This window comes from Dromaius novaehollandiae, chromosome Z, assembly GCF_036370855.1.
Source record: "Dromaius novaehollandiae isolate bDroNov1 chromosome Z, bDroNov1.hap1, whole genome shotgun sequence".
In the NCBI taxonomy this organism is placed as follows: Eukaryota; Metazoa; Chordata; class Aves; order Casuariiformes; family Dromaiidae; genus Dromaius; species Dromaius novaehollandiae.
This window is the reverse complement of record NC_088132.1, coordinates 8,238,201-8,261,985: the sequence shown is the minus strand read 5'-3', so window position 1 is coordinate 8,261,985 and position 23,785 is coordinate 8,238,201. Positions and strand designations below refer to the sequence as shown.

The window sequence follows — 23,785 nt, the reverse complement described above, 5'->3', positions numbered from 1 at the left end:
TTGAGGTTTGATTAATCCCTTTGTGTCCGTAAAGTACATGAGATATTCAGACTGAAGACTAAACTTGTTTGTGTTAGACCTAGTTGAGTACGGATAGGCAGATTTCATAATAATTCTTTTAATACTTAACATGTTGGAATAGGCTCCCTTCATTAAGTATTGCAGAAAATCTTCAAATAGAAAATAATGTACAGCTAAATATCAGATTGAAACCATGTTGTAACAGAGTCAAGGGAATATGCTGTAATCAGGTTTTCTGATCAGTTGTAATAGTGCGGATGGGGCCTTTTTAACCTTGTTTAAACTACAGAATTTCACCCTTTCAGTTGACTCCAGTTAGAGCAAGCTCTAGCATTAAAAAGACACTTCATTCCCCAGCCTAGTTAAGGACTATTCAGTGCACCACACATAAGTTGAAGGCCTTTACTCCTTCAGAATTGTCCCTGTGACATACACTGTTTATTGGCACCTGTTCTGCTTGTGATCTGCCGGGTAGATGGATTTCCTAGTGTGGTTTCCTCCTATTATGACCCTGTTTTAAATGGCAAAGAGTGGTTATATCTGTTAGTGGAGATAACTGTTTGCTTCTCTAGCATTTCCAGGTAGGAGAGGACCTCTTCTTCGGCAGTTCCCTAAATCCAGCCAACTCTTCCTCTGTTTCTTAATTCTCATAATGAGGTTAAAAACTGGAACAGTGTTCCTCCTCTCTAAGCAGTAAGAGAGAGGAGTTCAGCTGCTTACAAAGGATAAGAAGAAAAAGAGCCTTTGTTGCATAGCTGGGAAAAATAACTGTAAGACAGTTAGATGAATTAATATTTTTCTTTCTATTTTTGTGTCATTCACTAGTCCTTTTATAGGGCTTTGGGCTCCTGTCCTACAGAAACAGGCAAGCAGAGCTATTAAAGCAGAGCTTCAGACAAAACTGACCCCACTCTGAATCCTCAACAGCACTGTGAATTTAAGAGTTGCTTGCTGCCAGGGACAGCTGCCTTCCAGCACCCAAGATGGCTTATTCAGAGCTAATCACATCTCTATACTCCACTCATGAAGACACTTCTTAAAGCAAGTCAGAACAGTCACCTTAAAACCTGCCTCTGGCCAGCCAGAGAGTAAATGGACAAGCAGAAGACAGAATACCAACCTGTCAAACATGCATTAAAAGATGGACAGCAGCACTACCAGACTTAAAATTACAGGGTCAGGTACTTAGCTTTGCTCAGGATAAGTATAATCGGAGCAACTACACAGTGTTGCAATGACCTGATACATATACAAATACAATTAGATAGTTCTAGCCACACTAGGATTGTCTAAACTGTCCTCTTTTCCTGTTCCGGCTTCACTGCTATTTTTCACATCCATCCAGCCTCTAATTCCTACAGAAACAACTTTTACTTGCCTTTGAGATTTTCAATTTGTAGACCATTAGCTAAGATCTCAGTATGCTGTTTCCCTTCCTGTTGTGCAGGCATGAGATAAATCAGTATGCAAGCACATGAAAAAGAACAGTTTGTTGAACAGGGTACACAGTTTCACGTTCCCCACAAGGAACACCAGCGGAAGGGCATGTACTGCCAGAGAATTCAAGTCTGAAGTCTGGAGACTTACTGCCACAATCCTGTTGATGTTGGATCATATTAACACAAATGTTTCCTGTCAACTGCTACGCTCTCCTAGCATGAACACTCTGTACATGGTAGTATATTCCAGCGGTCACTTCAAGAAAACACATGTCAACGTTAAACATCTTAATCAAATTCTCTTGTAATTCACCGTTCCATTTGCAAGTGCTACATCCCTAAGCAACATTTAAACTCTCTGGATTATTGCTTCCTTCTTTTAAGGTTTAATAATGCACGGTGAAAAATGTGTAGTGATTAAACAACACATCCGCAATCACACAAGTGAACAAAGCATCAGATTTTCTAAATCCTTTCTTTCAACCACTATGTATGATTTTTGTATAGCTAAAGTAAAAGCCCCAATACAATGGAGCGTTCCTTTCCCTTTCCCTTTCCTTTCCTTTCCCTTCCCTCCCCTTCCCCTTCCCCTTTCCTTTCTTTTTTGCCTCACCTTGCCGTCTATTTCTGCTAACCTAGGGCACCTATTTTTACTAATGTTGCCATTTCCTTTACAATCAACTTTATTTTAAGACGATTTCTCACTCTCTAGTGTTAAAACGTCAATATACCAAAAAAAAGGAATATCAGCATTCAACACCATAGTAAACATTTTCTTTAAGTATTCAGTTTCTTAAGTGTACTCTCCCTCCGTTGTTAATCAAGTCTTCTTATTCTCCTGGGGGCAATGAATTTCATAACTTCATGACTGTCCATACTCTTACATCATGTAGATCTAATTTGGCGTTGGGTATCTTTTCCTATATTTACATATTCTATTCTATTAATCAAAAAGACTTTTCAAAGTATTTTTAAACAACTACTTCTAGGGAACTAAAAGGTTTTGCATACACATTAAAGGCCAAATTATGACTAACTCAAGCTATCATATTTGGGGATTAAATCTAGTGGTATAAGTAGGATATGTCTAAGAAAACCACGAATGATAACAGAATTTATCGCTTAATGTTTGTCTAAAAGCAGATCTGTGATCCATTTACAGCCTCCAATAGAATGAGTATTGATTGAATGAATGGGGTTATAAATATGGCAGAAAGATTTAAGCATGTAAGGGATTTATTTTAGATGTTATCGTTCACAGCCCATAAATATTTTGATGCATGTTCCATTTTACAAGTTTCAATAAAACCATTAGTATTGGTGTAACTGCAAATAATTAACAGTTGCAAAGATGACAAAAGCCAAGAAGCTTTGGAAACGTATGCAAAATACACTGCAAAGGACAGATTACAACTAAAGTCAAAAGACAATCTGTAACATTTTATTTAAAACTGGTTTCATTACTTCTTTAATTAAAATCACTGTTCAGAAGTTCTTCAGAATTTATTTCAGTGAGATAATTTTAGTTGGCAGAGGAAGGCAAACCCTTGATTGCTATATATTAGAAATTGACCTTGTGTTCCTAAGCTACAAGAATCATATGACTTTTGTCTCAGTAGCACAATTTAAGCCACCAGCAACAATGGTATGATTGAATAAGGAGTGTTTGATTATGAAATGCAGAATTCAAAATCTACTACAGATAAAAAATCTGACATTTGAATTCAAACCCCACATTTCTTCAGAATTTATGCTAGTAAGACAATTCAAATGAACAAAGATTAATTTAAGAAGCTGAATTAACATTTACTGAAGTGATTTATCCTACCAGATTTTTAGCAGATAGAGCACATCATGGGTTGCTGACTTCAAATAATAAATATGAAATGTCTGTTAATTACAGAAATGGTCTTCTCATGGTACTCTGATCTTATCGGATCAAGAAAGTTTGAGGGAGTTTTCAAAACCTATTGTAACCTATATACACATAAGCTTTCACTGTCAGAGTTTTCACCCTGTGCCTTAACAATTCATATTTTCTACTGCAACTAACACTATATGACACAAGGGCCTTCTTCTCAGGATGAGGATGAGAAGAGTGGTGAGTGGGAAAGTCTGGAGCAAGGAAGGCTTACTTCAGTAGAGGAGCATCAGTTTAGGGAACATTTAAGCAAACTGGACATACAGTCCCTGAGACCTAACGGGATGCACCCACAACAGCTGAGGGATCTGGCCATGTCACTGTAACGCCACTCTCGATTTTCTTTGAAAGGTCATGGTGATTGGGAGAGATTCCTGATGACTAGAAGAAAGCAAATATCACTCCCTTCTTCAAGAAGGATGATCCAGTGAACTACAGGGCAGTCAGCCTCACCTTGATCCTTGGGAAGGTGATGGTGCAAATAATCCTGGAAACCATTTCCAAACATAGGAAGGACAAGAAGGTGACTGGGAACAGTCAGCATGGATTTACAAAGGGAGAATCATGTCTGACCAAACTGATGGCCTTCAACGATGAGATGACTGGCTCAATGGATGAGGGAAGAGCAGTGGATGTGGTTTATCTTGACTTCAGCAATGCTTTTGACTCTATCTCCAGTAACATCCTCATAGACAAAATGATGAAATGCAAAATAAATAAATGGACAGTAAGGTAGACCGACAAATGCCTGAATTGCTGGGTTTAAGAGGTTGTGATTAGTAACATAAAGTCCAGCTGGTGGCCAGTCACTAGTGGCATGTCCAAGGGACTGATATTGGAGCCAATGCTGTTTAACATTTTCATTAATGACCTTCATGATGGGACAGAGTGCATCCTCAGCAAGTTTGCAGAGAACATAAAATTGGGAGAAGTGATTGATACACTAAATGATGGTGCAGCTACTCAGCAGGGTGGAGAAGTGGGCAAACGGGAACCTCATGAAGGCCAACAAAGAGAAATGCCAAGTCCTTCATTTGGGGAGGAATAACCCAACGCCAGTACAGGCTGGGGGATGGCAAGCTGGAAAGCAGCTTGGCAGAAAAGGCCCTGAGATCATGGTGGACACTAAGTTGAACATCAGTCAGCAACGTGCCTCTGTGGCAAAGACAGCTGCATGAGGAAGAGCATTGATAACAGGTCAAGGGAGGTGATTATTTCTCTCTATTTAACACTGGTGAGACTGTATCTGGGGTGTCGTATCCAGTTCTGGACCCCAGGACAAGAAAAGCATGGGCATGCTGGTGTCCATCCAGTGAAGGGCCATGAAGATCATTATGAGATTGGAGCATCTGTCCCTGAGAAAGCTACATGTGTTCAGCCTTGAGAAGAGATGGCTCAGGAGGGGATCTTGGCAATGTGTATAAATACCTGATGGGGGGGAATGAACAAGACAGAGCTAGACTTTTCTTCTAGTGGTGTCCAGTGACAGGATGAGAGGCAATAGGCACAAACTGAAACACAGGAAGTTTCATCTGAACACAAGGAAAAACTTTTTTACTGTGAGGGCGACTGAGCACTGGAACAGGTTGCCCAGAGGTTGTGGAGTCTCCATCCTTGGAGATACTCAAAAAGCATCTGGGAACAATCCTGGGCAATGTGCTCTAGGTGACCCTGCTTGAGCAGGGGGGTTGGACTAGACACTCTCTAGAGGTCCCTTCCAACCTCAAACATTCTGTGATTCTGTGATTCAACCGGTTGAAATAGGAATAATTTTTTTAGATGTTCATTTAGTACTGAATTAGCACTTTACCTGTTTTAACTTTCATGACTTTCATAAGAAGAGCTGCCAGATTGTGTTATAAACCATTTTTTACTAAGAAAAAGATTTCAGTTACTTGGAAAAGAAATTACCAGTCAGTGGTTTCACTCTTAAAAGGATTTGACCTATTCATTTCTCTTTCAGGCCAAATTTAACTATTTTCATCCAAGCAAAGGTTGGGCAAATTAGTCTGGATGCAATCAAAATGTCCTTGAAACTAATTAAAACAGTGAAGCACATAAAGATTGCAAAAATCAGAAGCTCTTATCAAAAGACTTCACAATTTTGGAATTGCTATATATTACAGAACAGGGAGACAACTAATGTCAAAACCAAGGTGGTATAAATGAATGTTTTATCTTACTTGTCAAGGGCTGTGCTGGTAGGCATGCTCCTCCCAAATCCTCGAACACCCATCTGACGGAAGTATGGAATGCAAGACAGATTGGCAGCAATAATTGCCAATGAATCAGATGCATTAACAAAGAAACCATTTTGGCCAAGGATCATGTAGCGGTCCTGGAGAAGACAAGAAAATCAAAAAAGCATCTGAAATCCTGTTCTTTGGGGAGAGTTAATGATGCACACTAGAGAGGGAGTAGGAGGGTATTTCTGTTTACTAACAACAGAAAACAGCTTCTGTTCTTCATAGCCTTTTCATTCTTCTCACACCCTGTCAGGTCAAAAAGTTACTCCTGTAGTACTGCACTGTTTATAATGCTAGTGACAAGACATAAAGAAAAAAAAAAACAGAGCTTATGATTCAGTACTTCATTTAGATTAAAAAAACCAATTTATGATGTTAGACAAAACTGACTTCATTTAGTTACTACTTACTGTGACTGATCTCCATCATTTACATGTACTGTCTTTTTTTCTGCCCAGGGAGGAGAGATGTTATGCCAGTACAGGAAAAAAATCATACCAATGTTTAAAAGAATTCTCATTCTGGATTCAAATCCTTGATGGATTTGCAATCAGCTGCACAGACAAGTTATACCATATGTGTCTGATTTATGGATATGAACGCTATCATCTGTGCCTGAAGGTAGTATCACCCTCAGCATTGAGGGCTTACTGAAAAATGAAAAATTATACTTACATGTGCCATATCTGATCTCAGACAAAACAACATCTATGGTAAAACCTCTGGACAAGCCAAAATACTTACTCCATCAGCATCAAAAGCAGCGCCGAATCCATACTCTCCACCTCTCATAGCCTCCAGCAAGGCAACTGCATATGTTAAATTGGGATCAGGAGGCTGTCCACCAAAATCCTCCAGAGGAATACAGTTTATTGCAGAATTTGCAGGAGCTCCTAATTCATCACACAGGATTTTTCTCACATAAGGTCCCATAACTGAAAAAAAAAAAAAAGCCCTGCAACCACAAGAGCATATGCTTGACATTCAGATTTTTCACAGCACCATGGAGACTTGATGCAAAACATAACTTCTATGAGTCTATACATCGGTCCTAAAAATAAAATAAAAATTATTATTTCAAAGAACAGTATGTGATGGTCCCCACAATGAATGATAAGTTGACAATTCAGCAGCAAAAATGCAGTTCCTAATGAAGGTGAAAAAGTAATCACCGAATGGTGAAAGATGCAGGTTTTATTTACCCACTATTAGCAAAAGAAATGATCATTTAGGGGTTTAGGGCATTAACTTTATTAACAGCAATTAACATTTAGGGTTTTTCCTTACTAAAACAAAATGATGCTAATTTATCTGTCTGAATGGACAGGCATTTTACAATGTATTAGCAAATAAAGTGAACAGTAAGGGAATACAAATTGGGAGTAAGCTTATCTCAGCCTTCTAATTGGTAGTAAAATTACAACAGGGTTGTCCACCCAAGAACTTTAACACATTTTGGTTATTGCCATATGGATAGTAAATAACAACTTTTTTACAACTAACTCCAGAATAACTCCTTTATTCTGTTAAAGATACGGCCAGCTGAAGCCTCAGTTCATGCTATTATATCATAACTAATATAGGCAATGCTGTGGGATACCCCAGAACATTACATAGGTTCATTTTGAAGCAGTATTTTATTTAACCTAGATTCCAAATCAATGCCTTGGACCTTTTCTTTCTGTCCTAATAAGATCTCCTCCTCCTAACATAGAAATGCAGTCACTACGAAACTGTAAGGAACATTATTCAATCCCAAAATCCAGTTCTCTCTACTGAGAAACTGTAGTGGTAGATCTGTGTGAAGTCTACACTTCTGCATTTGGTGGCTGAAAAGAGACTAGCAACTGAGAGAGATCTCAGCATCCCTGAAACAAATGGGAGCAGGTCACTCATGGGGTGAAAAACTCACGAATGCTTGCTTGCTCTCTCTCTCTCTCCCTTTCTCTCCCTCTCTCTCTCCCTTCCTGTACTCCCAAATCTTGCTAACTGTAACCTGAACTTGACCTATGTGAGAAACTTGTGTTCAAGAAAATTTAGATGTTAATTCTGTAAAATACACAGTACTCAATCATTCAATTTCTTCTCAAGAGTAGACTCTTCACGAATCATTCTTTTCTATGACAATGGTAAACTATCAGTGTCTACATGCATAAAAGCATATTTCAGAGTTGAAAAGCTAAAACAAAATTTGGAAGACATAGTTTGACCTCTTATATATGTGGGCCTCTAATGTTCACATATTTAGAACTACGTTGAGGCTAGTGATTCACCTTTGGTTAATGCATACCATCCCGAAAAGCTTTTTGATCTGATGACATGAAGAAAAAGAGAAATCCCAACTATCTTTGGTAAATTGCTCTAACAGTTAATCACTAACACACAGAAATATGTGCTACATTTCAATGTAAATATTTCTGGCTTCAACGTCTCACATTATTAGTTCTTCTAAAAATGTCGTCTGCTGTATAAGCAAATCCTCTTGTATACACTACTGTATGTATAGTATGACTATTTTTCCATGAAGATACAAAGTCATAAAGATAATTCTCTATCACCTGGTAAATAAAGTAAGCAAACTCAATCATTTAATTGTCTTCTGATGCAGCAATTTTTCTAACTCCTCAAAAAGACTATGGATCTTTTCTATCACCTCTACAATTTTTCAGTATTCTGTGGCATATTGATGTCCACATTATAGATGCGGACATCGGAGCTCTGAGCACTATTTCAGTAATATTCCCTCCAGTGCTGCACATGACACTGAAACAGTCCCCTCCTTATTGTTCCCCCTTCATATTTCAAGGACACCATTTGCCCTTTTGCCACAGCCTGGCACTGGGTGCTCACATTGACTTCATACCCATTATAATCCTTTGAACAGTGACTATACTAGATAAAATGCTTTACAAAAGCTCATTAAGTCCAACCAGTTCCCTTTATCAGTCTGACTGTGTAATCTCCTTAAAGAGTGAAACCTAGTTTGTTTGATGAGAATTGTTTTCCATAAAATAATGTTGAATGACATTACTTACATTCCTATCCTTAAAATCTTTACATATGGAAATCTTTATTCATTTGTCCATGATTTTGCCCAAGAACGATGTCAGACTGGCCTACGTTTCCCCAAGTGGCACTGCTTATCATTTTTGAATACTGGCACAAAATTAGTCCTCTTGCTGTTTTCTATAATTCTTTCTTCCATTCTGCCCCAAGTACACTGAAATTTATTAACAATTAACATTAGTGAGACACAAGTCTCAGATAACTCTTTAAGGACTCTTGGGTGGAACCTTTTCAGACTTACTAATCTTATAGCATTTACCCGTAGCACAGACTGTCTAGTAACCTTCTGGTTTACTACACACTGCAACGTACTCCATCATCTTTGCATGATAGGATGATCTCATCCTGCTTGCTTCCAAATGCCGAAAGAAAACATTTATTGGACACATATGCCTTCACTTCTTTTTTATTAAGGATCAGCCTCTTTGCTCAATACGGGACCTAATCCATTTAGACTGCCCTTGTTACTAGTCTAATGTTCAAATCCTTTCTTACTAGCTCTAACCTTTCTACAAAGTCTGAATTTAGCATACTGTACCTTTATTGGGAAACTATTAAGGTCCCCACCTCTCCAATGATAAAAACATCTACTTGAGGTCAATGGCACAAAATATTCTTGAAGGACTTTACTGTTTCAGATGACATAATTTTGTCCTGATAGTAACATAAGTTCATACCTCCATTCATGGCATCAATCCTTATCTTAATCTGGTTGGGTCCAGTCAGCAAACTTCTGATCGCATTGAAGTCAAAGATACTTCGAAGGAGATTGAGGTAGATATCCACAGAATCAACAATTTCCACTAGAAAAATAAGGTTAAAAAAAGCACTACGGTTGGCACATGGGAAAATCTCTCCCCAAGCGCTGTTCAACAACCCACGTACCTGCACTAAAAACAGAGCATGCAGCCTCTGAGCATCATGGATTTGCTCTGAAGCCCAAAAAGGCAAAATAAAAGACTTGCACTGATTTCAGTGGTCTTTCCATCAAATTTTAATCCTCGCATAGATCAAAAGAGTTTTGCCTGCTACAGGACTGCAGGATAACCTCAGAGGACAGTTCTATTTCACTGAAAACATTCATAAAAACACATCACATCAAAATAAATTCTTTGTTTATCATTCACTAAATCACTGAACAACTTTTCAAGCTAAACAGGCTTATTCTCAAAGGGTGGAAGGTGTCCATGCTGAGAAAAAGCCACAACTTCTATTCCTCCATCTGACAGCAGTATCAATCTGCATTGCTCCATCAGGACAGAAATACTGCTTATTCTTCTTATTTTTTGGTATCTGGAATATCTGTTTCCACTTTGTCATCAATCAACCATTAGACTTTTGAATTTACATTTTACTAATTTAGAGAAGTTAAGCTCAAATACAGAATCTGTTTTTTGCTAAAATCATACTTATTTGAATTGTGAGTTGTAGAGGCAGGCAGCTATAATTTTTCTAATTCTGTTGGATGTAGAACAGATAAAACTAAAATGAATTAGTGAAAGTCTGTCATAATGAAAGCAGTTAGCAAACAACTGTCAAAAGCATGGCTTTTCAGTCATCCTGGAACACTTCTTCTGATTAAATTGAAGACCATGCATATACAAATGTCTTTTTATCTAGTCAAATTAATATCTTGAAATATTTTTAGTTATAAGATAAATTATCATTTAAGATATCAGCCAGTTTTCCTCAGAAACACTGACCTCACCTCAATGCTCTTCTTTAGGATAACATGAAAATGACACAGACATTTTTTGTGCCTGAGACAAAAGCTTAGAATAGATTAGGAAAATATACTTGAACTGAGCAACAAAAAAGTTCTCAAATCTGAGAAACAATATCCAAAACCTATTTGAAAATGAGTTAATTCTATCGAATATGTTGAAAGTCTCAAAGATTCGCTAAAATTAAATTACTGTATGGCTTCTAAACCCTACTCCTGACAATGTTTATGCAGGCTGTAAGCTTTACACACATGAACAAATGCCACAAATTCAGTGGAGCTACTCACACATGTTAAGGTAAGCATGCCAGCAAAATGCTGAAAATAATTTTAGCTTCTGCAAAATTGAACTGATTTATTCTCGATTGCTTCAGTAAGGTTCCCTTGGAGCCATACTGTCCCAGAACGGTGTATTCTGGGAAGAGATGGCTGGGAAATGACTTCTCCTCAGACAAATATTAAATCAAATTGGAATTATTTTTAATCTGTTTTTATCCTAGCTATTGCTTATTTTTTCTCATTTTCATTTTTAAAAGATACTATCTGGAGAGAAACAACTGAAAACAGAGAATCTTAAACTGCAGCAACCACCTATCTATAACTCTGGAGTGGTATCCACAACTGAATTTTCGTTGTTTTTTGTTTACCAAAAAAATCCAAAAGAACATGTTTTTCTCAATAAAAAAGACCATTTTAAAGATTTTTTAAATCAAGCAGTTTGTTTATCAAAATGTATTTTCTCTCAAAAGAGAATTTGATGGTGGAAAACAAACCAGCTTTAATTCTAGGATACCAAAAACGAGGAAGAGTTCTGGAGGCAACAAAGAGTTCTACAGTATTTGAAAAACTGTCTGGTCTGCTTCTTTTTTTTTTCTTTTGACTCACTCAGGACAAAATGGCAGTGTTAGCTCATTTTAAATCCAGTGTAAGCATAAAACTATTCACATGCTTAAAATTAAACACGTGCTTTAACAGTCCTTTCATATCTGGAGTCACTGGATGTAAACTGCCTTCTGCATCCCACAACATTTCAGAAGGGAACTGTTAGCAAAGAATGAATAAGCTGAGACTCACCAAATCTCCTGTCAATTCTGTCAAACTGTTTCTAGCCAGAAAGTGCTTATGTTTGGAGCTTAGCTACAGTGGGCCTAAGCACATACATGTGGCACAAGTATTTGGCTAACCGGTAACGCTTGATGCACTTTAAGTACATGCATCAGTTTCCTTATGGGCAAAACAAATGCAAAGCTTACCTGTACTGCATTGTATTTTGACAATTGGTAGTAAGGCATTCTGAAGAATTAAAGCTCTGTTCAAACAATTACCTACTCTCATTCTGTAGCAAATGTAATAATCAGAATCAACAGATTCACCATGCATAAAAGCACATATTGATACCTCGGAAAGGTTTGAATTTGTTCTCCAGATCAAATTCTTGTCTTCCTAGGCGAGATAAATCAACTCTGAGATCAGGACAAATGGCATATTCCTCCAAGGTTTTGCTGATTTGATAAATTTTTTCTGAAACAACATCTGGGGCAGGTCCTAGAAGACAAAGAAGAGTAGGGGTCATTTTTAAACAAACGTTCCCCACTCTAAAAACAGTATGTTTGCTACAGCACTCACCTTTTAAGAAAGTAACATAGCTATTAAAGAACAAGTTCAAACAAAGAAAACTATAGTAAAATATAGTGTCTTATTACAGTGAAAGGCACATTACACATTTTTTGAAAAAATGCAAAGTGGAAATACAGTGCATCACTCGCATCATTTTAGTTCATAAAAAGTATACAAACCAATCATCTGCCAGCAAACCTCAACATGTAGGTTAAAGAAAGCTGGTCCTTTAGCAGCAACTTCTGGGGTTTGGTAGGGCTTTTTGCAAATGCACACATGTGAAGCTGAGATACCTTTGTGTTTCACATAATTTCATTAAACTTATATTATCAGCAAAAAAACTGTCTTACCAGTTAGACAGTGTTAATTTCCTGCAGCTTTCCTCCAGCAGCTTAAGAAAATATATCTTTGTTAGAATTCAAAATGCCTTAATTTCTTCCTGGAACAATTAGGTCATTCAGAAATGGAATTCACATCTTAGTTGTGTATTACTTTCATTACCAAATCCAGAAGACTGGCTATATTTTTAAAGATTTACTGTCAGTCAAATGAAAGTTGCAGGCTTGAACCAAAAAATTATCTGATCAGCGATGTCATACATTATGCAAGAGTTTAGTCTTAATTACAACAGACACCTTTTTTGGATTTTCTGACTCTGCATTATTTACACTAAAGCACACTTCCACTCTGAAAAATGACTTCTTATATTCTCTCTCAGACACTAATCCAATGTCTCTATCTTTTTTACTACCGACTGCCCACCACCTCTAGTAATGCTGCTGTATTCAGTGCAGCTCCGCTATGTAAATTAGGATGTCACATCTCAGGTGCAGTGTACCACATCGTCCAAGGCAATAGTATAAATAACAGTTGTTTAAGTCTGCACTATAACAGAAACACTTGATTAGAAAGGAACTTTTACACATCTATTCCAAATCCACCCAAGGAGTGAGGACAGGTTTCATCAGCTGTATATCATCCTTGATAGATGGATGTCCTGCCTAGTAATATGCTAAAGAGATCCTATAGCCTCCCCTGGCAGCTCACCCTGGTGACTAACTGTTCTCACAGTCCAAAAGCTCTTCCCAATACTTAACATATATTTTCTCAGCTGCAGCTTAAACCAACTACTTTCCATTATGCCCTTGCTGACTAGCATAAATAATTGGTCCCTGTGATGTGTGCATGAGGAGGGGTTTAAATTTAAAGATTAATGGCCTGTTTAGGTTTTCTTTAAAAAGGCAAAATACACAAAAAAAGCCCCACCAACTGTTTCCCATTTATCAAACAGATTTTAAGTGGTATGCGGTATTTTGAAGTTTATGAAGTGCTAATGCACCTAATGGTTTGGACCTGGCCATGGCTCTCTCATTGTCTGACCTTACACATGCCGCTTAATCTCGCTGGGATTTAAGGCTGTTCTGTTTATAAAATTGCACTGGTTTAAACCTGCACATTTTTCAGTTAAACAGGGGACTCTACTGAGAGCATGCCCTTCTCAAAACAGAGAAGGAAACATCATTTTTACAGTAATTTGAGATTTTCAAACAGAAACCACTCTACATATGCGAAGTGCATGAGGTTTTAGCAGTTGTTACCATGATGTCTCCAATACAGAAAATCTGCAACATATAACATATATGATGTGTGACTTCTCTACATGTGTTAATTTGCAGACTTCAGAAAGCCAGAAATTAGCTACACACACAAATTCCATTATGTAGTGGAATTACTGTATTTAAAATGGTACAACCTTCTACTCCGAGAAGTGTGGTTATATCCTGCGCAAACATGAGAAGCGCTTACTTCCATATGAGAAAAACGAGTTACGCTGCTTACAGCACTTCAGAAATTACAAGCTCTAAAATAAATGCCAAGACAAGCAACACAGAAATATGAGCAAAACAGGGCTCCATCATAGGCATCTTTATAACAGGAACAAACTGTTACAATGTTCTGGTAGACTAAATAAAATGGTATAAAAATAAGATGACAAACCTCCTTTTAATAGAAATCCTATTGATATCACAAAGACCTCAATGAACATTTAATGCTTACTGTAAATACACACATAAATTAAGACATTCCTATCAGAGAAAAAATAGATGTACACATGTTCTTCATGGTAGTAACAGAATAACTGAGGAACCTATCTAGTTAAAATAACTTGCTATCCTTGTCAATGTATTTTCACCATTCTGAGATGCAATGATGTAATGTGTTACTAAAATAACCTACCTCCATTGGAAACCTCAAACTTGACTCCAAACTCTCCTCCAGGTCCTCCAGGACTGTGACTAGCTGTTAGAATAATTCCACCAGCTGCTTTGATCTTTCGGATAATACATGAAACAGCAGGTGTGGATAAAATACCATTCTGGCCAATAACCAGTCTGCCGATCTAGGTGAAAAAAGAAGTCACAGTACTCTGAATGGTACTAAACTTTAAAAAAATAACACATACACACACACACATACACACACATGCACACACACAAACACAGCCAGATATACATGTTCACAGTAGCTGGGATGGAAATTTAAAAGTCCTAGTACAGAACCTATTCTCTTGCAGCGAAACACACACAAGTCAGTAGTACGCTCATCTGAAGTGTTGACAAAAAATGTTGTATCTTGGCCCATTTATCACCAGCGGCCTGTGTGCTGCCAGTAAAGCAAGGGCAGAGACATGCTACTGATTTGTGAAGTACCCAAGCACAGTGCTGGGCTAAGGTCCTGCTATCAAAGCTTCCCAGGTATCCCCGTGGACCCACAAAGCCCCTCAGATATCAATATAGCTAGAGGCTGACCGTGAGGATGCAGTTGCAGATTTAGGGCTTTAATTGGCATAAAGGACACCAGCAAGCAACTGCTTTTCACTAAGTGACTTTTCAGAGCAGTCAGGGAGATCATGACATACTAGGACCTGCAGTCTGCATGAGCCGTGCTTCTGTAACCCAGACACCCTTGGAGGTCCTGCCCTGTAGAAAATCATGCTCCTTCTTCAGTCATGGGTCATTCTTTGGCTATTCCAGTTGAAGAGGGTGTGTATCCCCGGGCAGGGCCAAGCAGGGGAAGTTCCCACCATTCTTAAAGTATAACAAGCTTTCAGGTGCTGTTATTAAACACTTACTCAATGTGTTTGGTATTATGTGCAGTTCCACTGCAAGGTTCCAATTTCAAAACCTTGCCTTCATCGCCTACACAGATACTACAGTTTCAACTCAACATAAATAATCTAAGAGTCGACTAAAATTTATTTACAGAGAAATATGAAAGAGTTCTAGTTCCTGGGAAACAGGCAGATTAAAAAAATTTAAAAGCAAGGGAGAGGTTAGTGTCACAGATGATAAGTGAGGCAGCTGCATACAAAGCTTAAAAGGATGTTGCCAACCAGGTTTTTTTAATAGCCTCACTGAAAAAAAAAATTATTCAGTAACCTTTTGGGAAGGAAAAGAAGCAGAGAGCAAGAATACAGAATTCTTCACATTTCTCATCAAAAAGCAGAACAGGAATTCAACCTCAGATCTCCTCCAGTTTAAGGAAGGTCTGCTAGCTCCACTATCTGCATGGAAGAGCAGTAGCACAGGAGATGTCACTACCTGCCTCCTTTGCAGGAAGATCTGTTCCTTCATAAACAGAAGACCTTTGGGGTTCACATTTAGTGTAAGGCCCCCAACAAGATTTAGAAGGGGAATTCCAAATAATTTCAAAAAAGTAAAGGATTAACATTTTATTTATTTAGCCTGCTTTTGTGAACTATTCTAGTAAAAAAGAAAGACATACACTGAAATTATCAAAATTTAAAGTAAGTACAAGTAACTTCTTTGTAAGCCTCACAAAGCACAGAACTGTGATTTGCCATTTTTCTTTCACTGGCAATTACAAGACCCACTTTGGAACTGTAAAAAATGTTCAGAATAATATATTCTATTAACCAAGATTCCTGTCTCAAGATCTGATAAGATGATGTGTTTATTGGTTTGCTCTTCACAGTTTTATGCAGATAGTTTTGATGGCTATAGATTCTTGCTAGAAAACAGGAAAGATGGTCAAAATCATAAATGTACTTTACAGAAAATCTTCTAGGTTCAGTTGATTTGCTCTTACTACTGATTGGAAAGTGTTTTGTTTCACAGCCTTTTCTTCCCAAGAGTGGGGACAATTTTGAAGGAAAGAAAAAAAGAAATTTAAAAAACCAAAAATTTGGGTTTCTCATTTTTCTTCAGCAATTAAAATGTTTTAATTTCAAAAACAAATATCCTTTTTCGGGGGGAAAAGAAGCAATTCATCAGAACGCAAATGTTCTGGTTCAACAAATCATTTTTAAGTAGTCCTTCCACTGACATGGTCAATTGGCGAGGGTGCAGTGTAACACAGTTAACATACATACTATATAGCTGAACTTAATTTCTGCTTGAGTAGTATTGACCATTTTTATTTTCTATTCTGGTCTACTAACTTCACTATTACAGTTTCATAATCCTAAGATTGAAAGGGTAACAGCAATACCATCTCCCCATTATAGTTCCTGATAGAAGTATCACATAAATACCTCTGGTTATCTGTGTTATGAAGAGCATTGGTGAATACACTTTTCCCTAAACAGATTAGATGTTATGCTTGTGGACTGCAGCAGCATTTATTTCTGAGACTCCATGCCACCCACTGACATTTTAAGTTGCCTCTTCTGCCTTCCCACTCTTGTTTGTCATTTAATTGATTACAAAACAGAACTGATACCTTACTTACTGATTAAATTACTTTGTACTTATTTAATGCTTCTTCCAACTTTTAGAACATTTTGAGATGTCCCAATGCTATATACACATTTTCTTTTTTCAACTGCCTGGAATACTAAACTGCTTCAGAAATACTTTCTATATAACCTTATATGTTACCACAGAAATGCAATCCCTGCATTGTGGAACAAGGAATCCATTTTTTCATAGCAAAGGAGCTTTCAGTTGATGTGGGCTGACTTTTGACAGACACACTCTTGCCTCAGAAAATGGATAGGGTAAAACTCCATCCATCAGGAGACACACTGAAATCACTAGGAGCTCAAACACATGCCCTAAGGCACACTGGGAGTCAAGTTCAAGAAAGAAAACTTTCCATTAGCCACGTTACTTACTGTTTTATTTAAGCCAGCGCCATGTAAATAATTTGAAAGAGAAATAAAGAAAGATTTTTTTTTCAAATTGTTTTCAATTTGAGTGTGTCCTTTTATGGCTCCTTTTCAGTCCATGAAGCAGCTTTTGGACAACATGCCACTTCTTGCAAGACTCTTATATTAGTGTTGTCACTTAACCACTATTGCCAAATTGTACTGAGGCACTAGAAAATATACAGATCACTGGAAAACAGACTTTAACAAACTTTCTTCTGTTCTATACAACAGTCTACCCATGAACCTTTTTATGGGATATGAGGAAAAAATATTAAAAATGTTTTTTTTGATTCTTCTCCCTCCCTTTTTAAAACAATGAAGTATGTAGAAAAGCTAGGGCAATGACTCAGACTTCCAAATACAGCTGTCAGAAAGGGGTGCCAGCTTATAAACAGTATCATATATGCGTAAGCAAAAGGAATAAGACAAGAATTACATTTTGCAAAGCAAATGAAAACAACAACACTGAATCTATCAGGTACTGAAATATAAATGTATTTAAATTTGCATACAGGGTAAAGTATATGAATACATACTTCTTTTACGTCTCAGTGAGATTTATATTTTGCCCTTACGCACACAGAAACTAACTTTTTTTAAGTAAGCAAGATACTCAGCATTATTCAGAATGCATAAATTACCCAGCATCATCTCTTCATTGTATTTTCTTTTTTTTTTCCTGTTGAATTGATGTCATACAAACCAATTTTCTCATTTTTCTGGGTGACCAGTATTAACATGAACAGGAGTAATTTACTTGTCCTTCAGCATTTCTCATAAGGCTGTTATTTCTATACTACTTGGAAATGCTATTTGCAATACTAATGTCTGCACTACAGGAGTACTATAATACTTCTTATTCTACAATAAGGATGAAAGTGAAACGACACATTCTGATACACAGGTATTTCTGTCACAGCGACTACTGAAAGACCTTCATCTTATGTGAAGGTCTTCAGGTCTTTTATGAAACCCCTTGTAGATGCTGCAGAGTTGAGAAGTGTGCACATCCATCTTCTTCTGTCCTCTCCATCTTGATGGCAGGAAAGCACTCGCTCATTCTCTCTTGGCCCAGCTGCTGCTCATTTTGTCTCAGAATCAAATACTAAATTGACATTTATTTAATTTTAAGTAATGAACTCTCAGATTTACAGACTTCTTAAAATCTGGGCTAGAAAAACATCTAACTGGTGTCCATGTACTGATTCACAATTAAAGTTCCAGCTTCCTTCTGAAAATCTCAGACAGTCTCCTTGCATGGAAAGACTATCTTTGGTATTCAAAATTTGAGTGGCTACAAGATTACAGGCATGTAATGTCCCTTCTAATACTGTGCCCTATGCCACATTCTATCTTGTCACTCTGCTTTTAGTAACAACAGCAAAAAAAAAATCATGATCCTTAGCAAACCGTTACAGCTGAAAGAATAGCTCCCCAACAAGTACTTTACCAGAAGACTTTTCAGCAACGTTACCACATGCAGCTGTGCATTTTCAGACGTTTCAGTAGATTAACATGGAGTCACTTCATGTTCTTATTTTTCCTAGTAATCTCTCACATGCCTCAGTCAATTAAGCTTGAAAAAACATGAAGCAAACAGATTATATCCTGGACAGCATGGGGCTATGCCTTCCTATCTTTTGCTATAGTATCCTAATGGTGACTGCGTGTCATGCCCAACTGAGAAGCAAACATATCAACTATACAGGTGCAGGGAGGGAGGGCAAGATTTGCATGGAAGATCATGGCAAATAAAAATAACACTGTATTATAAAGAAGACAACTGGAAAACAACCATGGCATCTGACTGGTAGCTCTGCCATCTCAAGCCTCTACAGCATTACTAGCAATACTGCAATGTCTTCTATCCAGGATACTACTGGGACTTTGCATAGGCAGAGTATGGATCATCAATTCATCTGCTTCTTATCTGCCACTAAGACCCAGGCATATCAGCTGACCATTTAAACCTATCCTAAACATTGCACCAAAAATAAGGCATTCCTGGTGGAAGTGCATTATAAGTGATAGAGTTTTTTGCCTCAGTTCTTTCTGACATCAGGATACAAGAATACCACCTTTGGCAGCACAGAGGTGGAAAGGGAGACAGGGCCTCAGATGCTCTCCTACCGAAGCACTTCACAAAACTGCATGCTGCAGCATGGAGTAGCACAGGGCTTCTGCCTGGCTTTCCTTCCTGCCCAGGTCATGTAGTCCCTTTGCCAGATGTGAGTGTTTGCAACAATCCCAGCCATGGGCACCACAGAAGGGCCACCACCGGTTGACCACTTTCAGGTAACCCAACCTATTTGGGGGAATGGAACAATGCAGTGAAGTACATGCTGATAATGTTCTGTAGCACGGACCAGCCTCTAGCTGCTGCCAACAGTGAAAGCCTACACAAGCTGTAGCTGTGGAGAGTGAACCTGCAGCCCCAGTTTGGAGGGTGTCAGCAGGAGGGACTGAAGATGAGAGAAAGGCAGAGGCAAGCACTGGTCACTGACTTGGGAGGGGGCCTTGTCTCATTCCTTGTACCAGGACCGATGCCAACTCTGCTGGGCTGTTACAAACGGAGAATATGGGGTGAGTCACAGAACTAGGACAAGGGGAACCCGGTGAAATAAAGAACAGCACATTTAGAGATGATAATAGAAAATCCCTTTTATTTCTATACCCGGGCACACAGTTAACCATAGGATTCACTGTGCATCTTCCCAGAAGGAGATTCAAGCTGAGTTTATCAGCATGACTTGGCTGTCACCCTTGTGCAGCTCCAGTGTGGTCAAAGGTTTTGAACACAACTTCAAGGCATTCACACATTTCATTTGATCCTGTCCAGGCCAGCTCACTTTTTTTCCCTGTGATACTGGCTACGCTTCTTCAGTGAGATACCCCTCACTCTCAGGATGCTCTCTTGCCCTCAGTGTTCCCTTTCTCTCCCCCTGCTTATATAGTACAGTGATAAACAATGCCTTCAGGGTGGTTTATACGTTTTACCAGAGGACATATTTTAAGGGTCAAAGATTCAAGCATGTAATTAGTATAATCAGTTTTCACTAAAAAAAAAAAAAAAAAGTGAAGCTTGTGGGTTTACAGTCCACTTTAGCAAAATGGTTGAGGATGAGCACGGTGAGGATGGTAAAGAAGGGATGGATCCTTACCATGTGGAAATGAGAAGTCATTTCAATATCAGTATCGCCCTGCTAGCCAGCCTCCTGAACTTGTAAGGATTGTGTCATTAGTAAATGAATCATGCTTGAATTCAGATATCTGTAAGAACTGAGCAGAAAAGCTTGTTTCTTGGCTTCAGAAAACACAAAGCAGAAAAGATGTTTCCAAGAAACTTGCAGTAACTTAGGAAAGGGGAAGCACTAATCCAGCAAGCTGCCAGAAGTCTGTCACACTGGAAATCTCATGAGGTCAAAGAGACCTCAGGGTCTGGAGGGGGAGCAGAACAAAACAGGGAATGTGACAGCAGAAGCAGGAAGGAGGCAAACAGGCAAGTGGCCAGGAAAACTGCTCAGGAAGGAGTCCTGAATACAGCATAATTTTGCTGACAAATCTCTGGTCTTCTAAACGCTAAGCCTCTTGCTCTCCCCAGCACATTGGTCACCTTGTAGCCGTAATTCCCTCTATGGTTTACACTGGTACACAAGGGCAGCAGAAGACCTTGGTAACTGTGGATAAGCTCTTGCTGCAGGGCTCTTGCTTTAGCTGTTGCTGTGCTTCATCCTGCCTGGTCAATGGATGATTGTAGCAGAGACCGTTTCTTCACCAACATCTACTGCAGAGAAGTTACTAGACCGGAACACACCTCTCCGTCTCTTTCCATATCCCTTCATAATTCCCACATATATTTGTCTGGCACCCCTCCACTCGGCGCTACTCTGTGCCCACCCATACCGCGTCCCTGTAGCTGTGCAAGAAGGTGCCATGCTACCCTGGCCCAGCTGCTTCTGTAGCTTTGCTCACATCCCATGCCACACGAGCCCCTTCCATCTTGCCCCAAGCCCTTGTACGAACGGCAAGTTTCCAAAAGCTACCTGTACGTAACACGGCAAGTCTTTCTGAAATCTCTGGTGTCAGTCTCTGATTGTATTTGCAAATCTTGGCTTGGTGAGAATGTGCTTTAGAAACAAACTACAAATGTTCATTATTTATGTCAGGCAGGCTAATCTGCATTGCTAATACTTAATGATAAATCAGCAGGGAAAATTTAAACGTAGAGAGCATTTTGCTTCAAAGTGGAAAGTACTTCTGGCTATAAAATAGGACTGAATTTGAAGAACGGAGCTTTGGGGGGGAAAAAAAGGAAAAAGAAAGTAACTTCACTAAAATAAAATACTATAAAAGTGCTATCACTTCTTTTTCTGGATCTGGAGAATCAATTTCACTATCATAATGAGAGACAGCAGTTTTAACTCTGCTTTAAGTGGAAACTTCAAGGCAACATTAGCCAGTATTTCCAGCTTCCTATACACTCAAATTTATGTATGTGTATATGTGTGCATATACCAACCAAAAAACCCACATTTTTTTCCCTAGGATTTGTTATGTTCTTCTACAATTGCACAAAAAACTGTAGCGCACCTACTGACAGAAATATGTGTCACTGTTGTCTTTTCTCATTTAATTAAGTGAACAATACAGAAGAACAATTGTTTTCTTTAGACGCAGCAATAATTTGGAAATTCTCTTGTTTTAACATTACCATTTTCCTTGAATACTTTTAGAAGATCATCGGTAGCAAGTACATATTTGATGTCTCCCGTCTTCTATGCACTTATTTTTAATTCTTCTACCTTTCCTCCCGCATATTCGAACGCGTTTTTCAGCTTCCATTCCCCCCCCCCGTCGAAAACAAGGTGTGAAAGCCTGTGTGCGGCCAGCAGCCTTCCGAGGTTGCCAAGAGCACCGCAGCCATGTGCCGATAAAACCAGCCGTGCCCAAGCGCAGCGGCGCAGCCTCAGGGACTCGCTCGGCGGCGCCAGGCTGGCCGGGGCGGCGGGCACGCCGGCCGCGGAACCACAGCCGGACTCCAGGCTCCCCTCACTTCTCCGCGCGCCACCGGGGCGATCGCACGGCAAAGCCGCCCGTTTCGGACGCTGCTGCTCCCGCGGCTGCCCCCGCCTTCCCGCTCAGCAGCGCGGAGCCGCGAGGAGCCGGGGAGGGGCCCAGGGGGCGCGCGGGGGAGCGGGGCCGTTGGCGGCCGTTAAACGGCCGTTGGCGCGTGAGGGGCTGCGCGGGCGCGGCGGGAAGGCGCCGTGAGGCGACCGCCGCGAGGCGAGGGCGAGGGGCGAGGGCAGCGGGGGGGGGGAGGAGGAGGAGGAGGAGGGCAGGGGGAGCCGCTTACCCCGTTGGCCGCGGCCATTTGGACGATGATCTCGATGGCCGCCTTGCTGAAGTACCTGCCGTCGCTGCCCACCACCATGGTGCAGCCCTGGCGGTCGCGGAGGTCGACGGAGGAGAGGAGGCTCTGCACGAAGTTGGGCAGGTAGTTGCGCTGGCTCTCGAAGAGCCCCGTGGGCCGGCGCAGCCCCCCGCCGCCCGTCGGGCGCTGGTCCTCGTACGGCGCCGTCTGCACCGTCAGCACGGGGATGGGGGTCACCTCCATGGCGCGGCGCGGCGCCGCGGTGGCCCTGCGCCGCCCGCCCGGCTGCGGCTCCGCTGCGGCGCGGCGGCCTCACACAGGGCCCCCTCGGCGGCGGGCAGCGGCGCGGGGTCGGGCTCCCTCACGGCCGGCCCCCGCGGGGCCGGAGGCGGGCTGGCGCACCCCTCGGCGGCCCGGCGCCGCCAGGGGGGCCGGGGCGGGCGCGGGGCGGGGGCGCGCCGCCCCTTCCCCCCCGCCCCGCGGCTTGCCAGACCTCTGCCATCAGCATGCGGCGGCCCCGGCCAAAAATAACCTTGGAAGGCGAAGCCGAGAATTGTGGTCTCCTGCCAGAGATGTAACTGGAGGCTGTGGGGGGGAGCGGGCAGGACACACTTGCTCGGGGGGATCACGCTCTGTCAGCGCTGGAGCCGCCCGCGCCGACCCCCGCGGGCTGCCCGCAGAAGCGCGGCCGGCGTGCGGTGGGAGCCAGGCAGCTCTGCGCTGCTTCGCGGCCTCCCCGCGTGGGGAGCACCTGCCAGCTGGACGTGCGAGGAGCGCCCGCAGGCTGTGCGGCATCAGCTGCCGCGCTAGGGTGAGAGAAGGAAGCGGCACTGCCCTGTTTTGCAGGCAAGAAACCAGAGGAACGGGGAACTGAAAAGTGAACTAGCCCTTCCACTAACAAGCCTTCAGCAAGGGGAATGGATTTTTTTTCTATGTAAGGGCCACTGCTCAAAAACAACTTGTGCAGTAAGCAACCTTATGGGGCAGGGCGGCAGAAGCTCTGAGTGGTAGGGAGGGTCTGATCTGGTAGGAAGTCATGCTAATTTCCATCCAGGCTTACTCCCTGTGTGGCAGAGCAACGGTCTGAGAGTGTTTTCCCTTCGAAAAATTGAAATATATTACATACTTCGGAGAGATGTGATGAGACTCAGTTCATTGACATGTGTGTTCATTCTGCTTAAATTAAATGCAGAGCTGGTAGCACTGAC

At 40.6% G+C, this 23,785-nt stretch overlaps 1 protein-coding gene across 1 annotated transcript in view; it reads right to left on the bottom strand.

Annotated features, from left to right (window-relative positions):
- PGM5 (phosphoglucomutase 5) overlaps nt 1-22,835 on the bottom strand; it is a 72,353-nt gene extending 49,518 nt beyond the window's left edge. Inside the window, exons 1-6 of the mRNA XM_026100526.2 lie at nt 22,560-22,835; nt 14,272-14,434; nt 11,815-11,961; nt 9,371-9,496; nt 6,372-6,562; nt 5,565-5,719 (exon numbers count right to left, since the gene is read on the bottom strand). Coding sequence (XP_025956311.1) covers nt 5,565-5,719; nt 6,372-6,562; nt 9,371-9,496; nt 11,815-11,961; nt 14,272-14,434; nt 22,560-22,820 — 1,043 coding nt within the window. The 5' untranslated portion in view covers nt 22,821-22,835. The remainder of the gene's footprint in view (nt 1-5,564; nt 5,720-6,371; nt 6,563-9,370; nt 9,497-11,814; nt 11,962-14,271; nt 14,435-22,559) is intronic.
- Between the last annotated feature and the right edge of the window lie 950 nt (nt 22,836-23,785).